The sequence below is a fragment of the Alexandromys fortis genome, unplaced genomic scaffold, assembly GCF_014885135.2.
Source record: "Alexandromys fortis isolate MF-2015 unplaced genomic scaffold, M_Fortis_MF-2015_v1.1 scaffold_70, whole genome shotgun sequence".
In the NCBI taxonomy this organism is placed as follows: domain Eukaryota; kingdom Metazoa; phylum Chordata; class Mammalia; order Rodentia; family Cricetidae; genus Alexandromys; species Alexandromys fortis.
Window position 1 is genome coordinate 2411566 of NW_026067955.1, and position 10097 is coordinate 2421662.

At 37.1% G+C, this 10097-nt stretch overlaps 1 protein-coding gene across 2 annotated transcripts in view; it reads right to left on the minus strand.

Moving 5' to 3' along the window:
• Arih1 (ariadne RBR E3 ubiquitin protein ligase 1) overlaps positions 1–10097 on the minus strand; it is a 107903-nt gene that overhangs the window by 20252 nt on the left and 77554 nt on the right. For both annotated transcript variants that reach the window (XM_050151840.1, XM_050151839.1), the window contains exons 6-8: positions 7831–7897; positions 4738–4844; positions 204–246 (exon numbers count right to left, since the gene is read on the minus strand). In XM_050151840.1, coding sequence (XP_050007797.1) covers positions 204–246; positions 4738–4844; positions 7831–7897 — 217 coding nt within the window. The remainder of the gene's footprint in view (positions 1–203; positions 247–4737; positions 4845–7830; positions 7898–10097) is intronic.

Genomic DNA, 10097 nt, shown 5'->3' on the forward strand with positions numbered 1-10097 from the left:
CTAAGATAAGCAGAAACTTAACACTCAAACAAATGCACACAGAATACTTGCAAATGATCACCTGAAACAAAAAAGCATAGAATAAAATCTTCCATTTGCTAGTACAAAGTCATCAGCTGTTATCTTTAATCAAATCATCAAATCTTAGGAATGTACTGACTCGTTTTTTTTTTTTAAAAAAAGGAAAAAAAAACAAATCTCACCTTACATTTAACAGGATCATGCCAATTTTCGCCACAGTTAAAGCTGTTAAAGGACACAGGAGTTTACATAATTAATACTACTCACTGTAAGTAAGCAACTCAACCATTTCACCTCTACATTTCCCCAGTATTGCCAGGAAATTCTAAATGATTGGCAAATACCAAGGCAGGGAATGTGTTTATTTTACAGTGAATTTTTTTTTCCAGAATTAGTGTGTTCTAGGACCAGCAAATAAAGAATCAATATGTGTGATATGGGAATGATTAAAAGCATAAAGACATGCCCTGATAACTACACAGTAACTGTTAGCAAGACTGGCTCACTCAGATTGTACCGAGAAACTTTTAGTAGTGTTTCACCAGTGCATACTCTATCTTCATACGCTAAAGAACAAAAGGCTGCATTTGAAGATTAATTCGCAAATTCATACTAATATACAACAAATAATACATTAGATACAAAAGGGGACATCTTTGCATAATGTAACTAGATTAAACTCAGCCCCATAGAGAAAAATGGTGTTGGTCAATCTATTCAAAACAAACCAAAAAAATTATGGTGGCTTACATCTGTAATCCTAGTACTAAGTACATGTATGTTTACAGGTTAGGAGTATAAATGAAGAAAACACAAATGCTTCTGGAAAAACATCGAATTGGGCATGGTAACCTGTAAAATCCTAGGCCTCAAGGAGAATACAGAATTCAAGGCTAGCTTCATAACACCCTTCCTCAAAATGGGGGCGGGGCAGGGCAGGGATGACACACAATACAACAGTGTGCCCACTGGTGTGGAGCCCACCAGGCTGCAACGACTATCTCCAAACCAATGGCTACACAGAAGGAGCCTGGTGAGCCACAAGGTAAGATACGAATGTGGGAAAGGAATTCCAGGGATGCAGCAGTAAAGGTTGATAGGGACAGGAGAGATTGGGGGGGGGAGGGGGTTAGAATAATCAAAATGTACTGGTTATGTGTAAAATTATCAAAGAAATTTAGTGAAACCTATACAAAACGAAACCGGTTATTAATGTGATTATCACATAATTTATAAAAATGTTTGTCAAAGAGAGAAGTAATGAGATTAAGGATATGATTATTTCTCTGACAAGGTAGACAGGAAATCCGATAAAACAGGCAACCAAGGAGCTTCAAGTGTATACTGCATTTCATTATTTCATTTCCTAACAAAAAGAGACAAGGAGATGGAGAGATTGCTGAATAAATAGAGCATTTGTTGCTCTTGCGGTGGACCCAGGTTTAACAAGAGCACTCACATGAGAATTGACAACCAACTCCAGTTAAAGGGATCTGATGCCCTCCCTCTTGTGGCCTCTATGGATACTGAATGCACGTGATATACATACATATAGGTAAAACACATACACATAAATAAATCTAATTACCTTAAAGAGATCTTTACAAAAAAAAAAGAAATGTTTCTTATTAAAACAAAAAATTGAGAGTATGCAAGGAATCAGATTTCATCTTCTCGTCTATAACAAAGGCAAATTTGATGTGTGGTAGCAGGCACATGTGTGCTATAGTAAATATCTGAAAGTTAGAGGACAACATCTGTCTTCATCTTTGATCTTCTTTGAAGCAGGGTCTCTCTTCCCTTTTTAGTATTCACTGCTGTGCACACTAGCCTACCTGGCTCACAAATTCCTAGTAAATCTCTTGTTTTTGCCTCGTATCACTATAGGAGCGTTGGGAGTACAGGTGCAAGCTGGGGTGCCCAGCTTTATGTGGTTTGGGGCCTCAAGTCCCTAACTCTTGCAGAGTAAGCACTTTACACACTAAATCATCACCCCAGGTCACAGGACTAAACTCTAAAACTATAAGGGCACTGTTGATCTTTAATCAACACAATTTGCACTGTATACATGCTTGCATGTTTGTGAATTTATTTGCTCTTTGGGGATATTTATTAATTCGACGGCGATTTTTAAAGAATCAGAGCATTACTGAAGTATCTACCAACGAAACACCTATTTGTTAGCACTAGTTCCTTCATTTTCTTTAAAAAGATAGTAAAATCTTTTTACCTTTCTGCTATATTCTTCAAGTGCCCCACCCTGATAACAATGTTGAAACCTAATCATCAGAGTGACAGCATTAAAAGGTAGGGGTTGTTGGGTATGATCGTGTATGGCTTTAACCTAGCACCCGGAAGGCAGAAGCAGGCAGATCCCCGTGGGTTTGAAGATGCCAGTCTAATCTACTAATCTAATCTACTAGTGAGTTTTAGAACAGCCAGCAATATGTAGAGACTGTTGCAACACCACCATGCCCCCACCCCCTGCAAGAATACGCAGGCGCACACATGCACACTTAGGAATGGCTTATAAGGTGATTGTCATGAGGGTTGTATTCAGGAGCAATAAAGAGATGCACACAGCTCTATTGTTCCATCTACCATGTGAGATTATTCACAAGATATTCTCTGTATAGTAAAAAGCAGACCCACAACTGCTGTGCAACAATCCGCTTGTCCATTGTAAAGCTCTGTCAGTTGAACTGCTTTAACAAAATCCAGATTGGGCCTGGCAGTGGTTGCTTACGCTTTTAATTCCAGCACTCAGGAGACAGAGGCAGGTGGATCTCTGTGAGTTTAAGGCCAGACTGGAATACAGAGCAAGTTCCAGGACAGGCTCCAAAAGCTACAGAAAAACCCTGTCTCGAGGGGAAAGGGTGACACCAACAACAATAAAAAAGCTGACTGCTGAATATAGTCAGTATAGGAAGTATAGTCAGGCTGACCAAACTAAAGATGATGAGAAGCAGAAGGGCTGAGTCAGGAGACACCAGCCAGACTCAGATTTGGGTATGCCAAACTGACAACATGGCAGAGCATAAATAAGGAATATGGGTTAATTTAAAATCTAAGAGCTAATTAGTAAGTTAATAATGAGACTGACTATATTGGTCAAGCATACTAAGCCTCTGTGTGGTGATTTATGTATGAAGTAGGCACTGGGTATTTGGCACCCAACAGCTGCAAGACAAGAAACTTTCACCTACACATAACAACAACAACACAAATAATTCATCAGCACACTGACCCATGATTTCCCAGTTTGAAAAAGAAATTACTGCTGTGTAAATACTAGATAATATTGGTATTTTGTTATAAGAAATTGGTAGTGAGAAATAAGGAAGGCTTTTTAACAAAGCTTAAAATGAGAAAGCAGATTTGTAAATCAATAATAGACAGGGTTTGATGTGTGTTAGAAAAAGAATATATTATCATGAATAGAGACTATTCCAGGGTGATTGTGTAAGACTTGATAATGAAGGAAGAGGTATAGAGAAAGTCTCCATCATCTTAAAAGAATATCTACCAATTCTAAATAGAATGCACGTGGAGCTAAAAGCAATAAAGGTCATTCTGATGATGTCACTGATGAAAATGAAAAACATGCTATTGCAAACTAGCACACAACCATTCATTGTAAAAAACAGAACATGACTTGACTGTGTGAGTACCAGACTGCTTTCATGCAACGTAGAATGTATAAATAACGAAACTCAATTTTTGATTGAATAAATGTCAGTGAAGATGCAGGTTGGCCCCTGAATGCAAAGATGGACTTAAAGATGAATTACTAATAAAAAAGGAGTAAGATCTTTCAAATTGAGATAGTCTCAGGCTATCCATATAGGAAAAGAAAGCCAGTTAAACAGTTCAAAGACACTAAAATGTTCCCTATCTTTAGTGTTGAAAAATCTCTATTAAGTTCAGACAGAGGAAAGTATACTATAGAACTCTAAAGTCCCAAGATACCAACAGCCAAACAACCAAAATTACCTACAAAACCATACACCAACATTTTCTTGTAAGATTAAAACTTGTCTAAATCAAGTAAATTTTTTGTTTTTAAATAAACCATATTATTCCTTAATCTGTGAGAACAACATACAGGTAGAGAGCAAGAGTCAGATGGAACAAAATACTACATGACTATAGCAATTTGGACCAGAGAGATGGCTCAGTGGATAAAGCACTGCCACTAAGCTTTGACTGAAGCTTGATGCCCAAGATACAATGAGCACTTAAGCACTATACTCACACCTGAGCTTTCTGAATGATGAAAAAAGGGGGAAATTAGCCCAGATTTTTAAGCTTTCTCTCCTTAAAAGTTAAAATGAAATACAAAGAAAATTAAGATTATAGCTTCATTTTCCCTTGATACATTCAGTAGGTGTGGCGGCACATGCTTATTCCAGAACTGGGGGGGGGGGGGATTAAAAGAGAATAAACATGAGTTTGAGGCCAATATGGGCAATGAGAACGAGACTGCCTTAAAACAAAACACACACTCTCTCTCTTTCTTCTCCCTCCAAAAGATAAACACATCAAGGAGAGGAAAAAAAAAATCTTAAGATGTGGTTTCTCGTTAACTTAAAAGATATAAACTATTTCTAACTAGTATCTCCCAGCATGAAGCTTCCCCCATTTTATTACCAAGATTAAAAAGAAAACACAGAAACTCTACATTCACTTCACTCATTTAGCAAATCACTTGCTTACCAAAACTGGCGCCCACATTTGCAGCGAACAGGTTTTGCATCAGGATATTGGACTTTGACAACATGGTGGCAATCTGGGGCAGGACACCACTTTAACAGTCGGTTGCACTAAAATGCAAGTTAGAAAATCTTTAAAATGATAGCAAGTTAAACACATAAATCTAGAATAAAGTTGGAAGAGAGATAACAAAACCCTATGAAGTACAAAATCCCTATGAAGCACACAGTAGTGCTCTGAAGGGTAATATCCTCTTCATTATAATTATCACCTTTTAATAAGAAATGTGTTAGGTTTTTGTCCACCTAGGAAGATAAATGATATTTCCATTTTACTTTATTAAAGTGTGGCAGATTAGCCAGGCAGTGGAAGTGAATTCCTTTAATCCCAGCATTTGGGAGGCAGACAGGTGGATCTTTGTTGAGGCCAGCATGGTCTATACAGTGAGTTCAAGGACAGCCAGGGTTGTTACAAAAAGAAACCCTGTCTTGTAAATCCAAAACCAAAAAAGCCAAAAATCAAAAACCAACAAAACAAAACAAAAAAAGAAGAAAAGAAAAACTTGTTTATTTCCTTTTTTGAATAAAGTTCAGGACCACATGAAGCAAGTGTTTTACCTAAGGAGCTACACCCCAACTCTAGAAGATCTAGTTTGCCGATCCATTATTTGTTTACTTTGGTTTTAGGTACCCGCTAAGGAAGCCTTTGACCACAAAGCTGTATCCCCAGACCCTCACAAGATTAATCATCTTTAAAATTCTAATTCTATAGAACATAAGAACTATTTTTTATGCTACCTACAAATCCCACTCCTTAGCTTGTTTCCAGATTTATAGCTATCTTTCTACCTCAGCCTCACTATTTCTGAGACTACAGGATTAAGCAACCATGTGCCAGTTTAGACATTTTTGTGATTACTAACCTCAATTCTAGAGTAAACTTTTACTTCTGAGACAAGGTCTTACTAAACAGTCACAGCTGGCCTGAAATTCACTCCGTAGACCAGGCTGACCTCCACATATATGTTTGCTACCAAAATCAGCCCAGGGAAATTTTCTTAAAATGCAAAAAAATCAGGTAAGTTCATAATCTGGGAAGGTGTTTAGATGCTATACAACAGCCTGGGAGAAACTAATGTACTTACTTCATTTCTCCGTTTGACTAGAAAAAAATTAAAAACACAAAACCACTCTTTTTTTGTTTTGGTTTTTTGAGACAGGGTTTCTCTGTGGTTTTGGAGCCTGTCCTGGAACTAGCTCTTGTACACCAGGCTGGTCTCGAACTCACAGAGATCCGCCTGCCTCTGCCTCCCAAGTGCTGGGATTAAAGGCGTGCACCACCACCGCCCGGCCACAAAACCACTCTTACACAATAGGAAAAGACTGACTCTTACTAGTTCCTGAAAATAAAATAATCCTTTTAACAATTGATTCTCAACTGTTTCTACAACTTTTTTTTTTTTCCGATTGTTTGCTTGTTTGTTTTAAGACAAGGTCTCGCTATGTAGACCTGGTTATTATAGAACTGGTATGTAAGCTGGCCTATAACTCACATAGATCCACTAGTCTCTGCCTCATGCATTGTTTAATTTTGTTTTTTGTATATCTGTCTGTTTTAAGAAGTTGTCTCTCACTAGGTAGTCCAGAGTACTCTCAAACTCACAATTCTCTTGCCCCCAACCACTCCAGGGCTACGATTTCAAAGAGTGTACCATCCCACTCAGGTAAAATACAAACTATGAAATATTTTTATTACATAAATAAGAAATGTCTTAAGTAACATTCTGCATCATGATTCAAAAGTCAACTAACTGGCTAGGAATATAACTCATTAGAAGATCACTTGCATAAAGTATACCTATAATATGCAATTTTATAGTTTAATTAATAAAGACTATTTTCTAGAATTAAAATACCAAGCTATACAGACGTTAACTATCATGGACTTGGCACTTTCAATAAAACCTGAGAATAAAACATTACAGTGTTCTTTGTAGCAGCTACTCAATTGGGCCAACACAGCACAAAATCAGTAAGAATAAATATGCAATAAATATTTTCCAATAAATACGTTTTTGTTTGCCTGTTTTCTGAAACAGTATCTCTCATTGTAGCCTAGGCTGTCTTGGAACTCACAGGGATCCACCTCTGCCTCCCTCAATGATGGAGTTTTAAAGACATGTCCTCTTTTTTTTATATTATTATTTATTCATTCATTCATTTAAATTTTTAGTTTTTCGGAAAGGGTTTCTTTGTGTAGCTTTAGAGCCTATCCTGAAACTTGCTCTGTAGACCAGGCTGGCCTTGAATTCACAAAGATCCTCTTACTTCTGCCTCCTAAGTGCTGGGATTAAGGGCAAGTGCCAACACCACTTGGCCCAATAAATCTTTGGTTGCTAACAGAGGTAAGGCCATTTGCTGACCAATGGAGTCTAAGAAAAAAAAAATATATAATACAGCATCTTTTTTATTTTAAAAATTTTTGCCTGTATGTATGTATGTATGTGCACTGTATTCATGCCTGGCCCACAGAAAACATAAAGGGCCCTGGATCCTCTGGGACTGGAGTACAGACAATTGTGAGTTACCATGTTAGTCTTGGGAAAGAACCCAAGTCCTCTCAAAGAGTAGTCAGTGCTACTCTCTAAAACCGTAATTACAGTATTCATTATTGGCAATGAATCGTAAGACAGAGAAATATACGTGATTATGACAAGTTAATAACATACTGCAATTCTTTGCTAGGAATAAAAAAAACAGTAAAGAAAAATACTGTTAAAAAGTAATTTGATGAGCATGGCTCAAAATTATTTTCTTTTAGTAAGTGTTCTAAATAAGATAGCAGGCTCTTGACAGTTTGAAAACTAGTATTTCAACTGAAAAATTAGCATTTTTGGGCACCTAGTACCCAGGAGGCAGAGGCAGATGGATCTCTACAAGTTAGAGGCCAGCCTCATCTACAGAGCCAGCAAAGGCTACACTGTGAGACCCTGTTTCAAAAAAACAAACAAAACTACAACAAAAAGAACCTAACTAGTATTCGTATTAAGAAACAGAATTTTTAAAAACTAAAATTAGACAAGCATAAACCACTTACCTCTACAAAGCTATTTGTTATTAAATGCTGATATTTTAATTTAACTTTTGAATCTGTGATCAGACGCCTGAAACAAATGAAAGAAATTTATTAAGTTTATTAAGCCAAGTTTCAACACACATATATATAAAATGTAACTTCAAAAACTGTTTAGACTATAGCATAAAAACTACTCTAAGTTGAAAATATCCAAACGTACATCCTCCATCAACTCAGAAAACTACTAGTCCTAACAGTGATCTCCAAGTTTCTGTAATGTGACTTGGATAGACATTTTCCTCATATTTTATATTCTAAATATTCTGTTTTGCTGAGTTCACATAGCAGTCTAACAACTGCAAATTTTCATCCCTTATAAGTCTTCTGAGAGCAATTTGTAACTGTCTTCCTTTGAACCCCCGACAGTCCATGAAACCAAACAAATGTCAAAGAATGGACCCAGTATTGTGTATATAATTTTGAAGGTTGCCTTTATGTGACAGTTCTGAGAAATTAAATGAAAAAACTGACAGCAACCTGGTTTTTTACGAACACTGATGAACAACAAATTGTGTAACTCACAACACAGAGGCATGAAAATGAGGAACAATAAACAGTTGAAGTATCATTAGTTTTATGGGAAGCATCATTCTGAATGTCATAGGAAAATGGTGTTAAGAGCTAAGGACAAAGATCAATGAATGGTTACGCCTCTGCCAAAAGCATCCAAGAAAAGGTTCAATCACCACTGTCAAGGTTTTTTTTTTGTTTTGCTTTTATTTTTAGTTGGTATTAAATCAAGTGGTAGTGTGTGATGGCCACTGACAAACAACCTTTTAACAAAAGTATATAGTCTAATATTTTTAATAAGACAATTTTGTATGCTCTGATTTTGTCATTAATTCTTTTTAACTTTCAAATTTTATTGTCATTATTATCAATGATATGGGGGTCTCTATGTAAAAGATGATGATAATAATAATAATAATAATAAAGGGGTCTTTATGTAATACACACTTCTGGCTGTCCTCGAACTATGTAGACCAGGCTTGCCTTGATTTTACAGAGATCCTTCTGCCTCTGGTTCCCAAGTGCTGGGATTAAAGGCATGAGCTATCATGTCCAGTCCTTTCATTTTTCTTAAACTTCATATCCTCCTTCCTCTGTCCTTCCTTAAAACCTCACTCTCTTATGCCACTCTTAGATGAACTCATATCAGGTCATATGGGGGCAGGGGAGACAGGTCTCACTCTGTAGCCTAAGCTGGCCACCTAAGCTCTATGTATACCAAGAGGACTTGAAATCTGCAGTGGTTGTAGGTGTAGTTGTCTATGCCTAGATCCCAAACATACCGTTCTAGTTCCTCAAAAATCCTAAATACCATGCATCTTCAGGAATACTATTATATAAGACTATACCCATCCCCCACCCAGAATAGACAGAGAAAAATGCCATGAAGGGGACCTGAGGTGAAACAACCTTCATTTGAGTATGGCTCACAACTATGAGAGTAAGTTCTTTGACCTTTCTATTCCTCTGGTTACTACTCTGCAAAAACAATTTGTAAAATTAAGGATCTGTGAAACTAGATGTGTTTAACAAATAGCATGTGCTCACTAAACATTAAATGCACAAAAGTTGAAAGAATTCCCCATCATTTAATTATAGCAATTAGTATAATCTTCTTTTCATATCTTTTTTTTTTTTTGCTTATTCATTCCCAAACAATAAGCTCCATGAAAAAAGTATCTTGTGTCCAGCACACTGTCTGAACTATTCAGTGTTTGCTAAAGTTTTTCCCCCCTGGAGAAGAGGGGGAAAGAGCAGTGTTCAACAAAGGTTTGTGTTGCAGCTCTGGCTGTCCTGGAACTCAGAGAGATCTGTCTGCCTCTGCCTCCTGAGTGTAACCAGCTAGGTATTTTTAAACAAATTAACTTTCAATACACAAATGCCGGAGGCAAAGTCTAACAATAATTAGTCTATTTGGGAGTTCATCAACAAGTTAAACACAGGATTACCACAACCCTCTTCAACTTCTCTCCTAGATATATGTGCTTAGAATTAAAATGGGTGCCCCACAAAATCTTATACACAAAGCTCATGAGAAAAATTTTTACAAGAAGTTGAAACAGCTCTAACACACAACTAAACCTTAAAAAGATCTAAGTGGTGATTCATCCCAAAGTGAATGAGTCTCAATCTCCCCGCCACCCCCTTTCTCCTCTCCTCTCCTCTCCTCTCCTCTCCTCTCCTCTCCTCTCCCCTCCCCTCCCCTCCCCTCTCCTCCC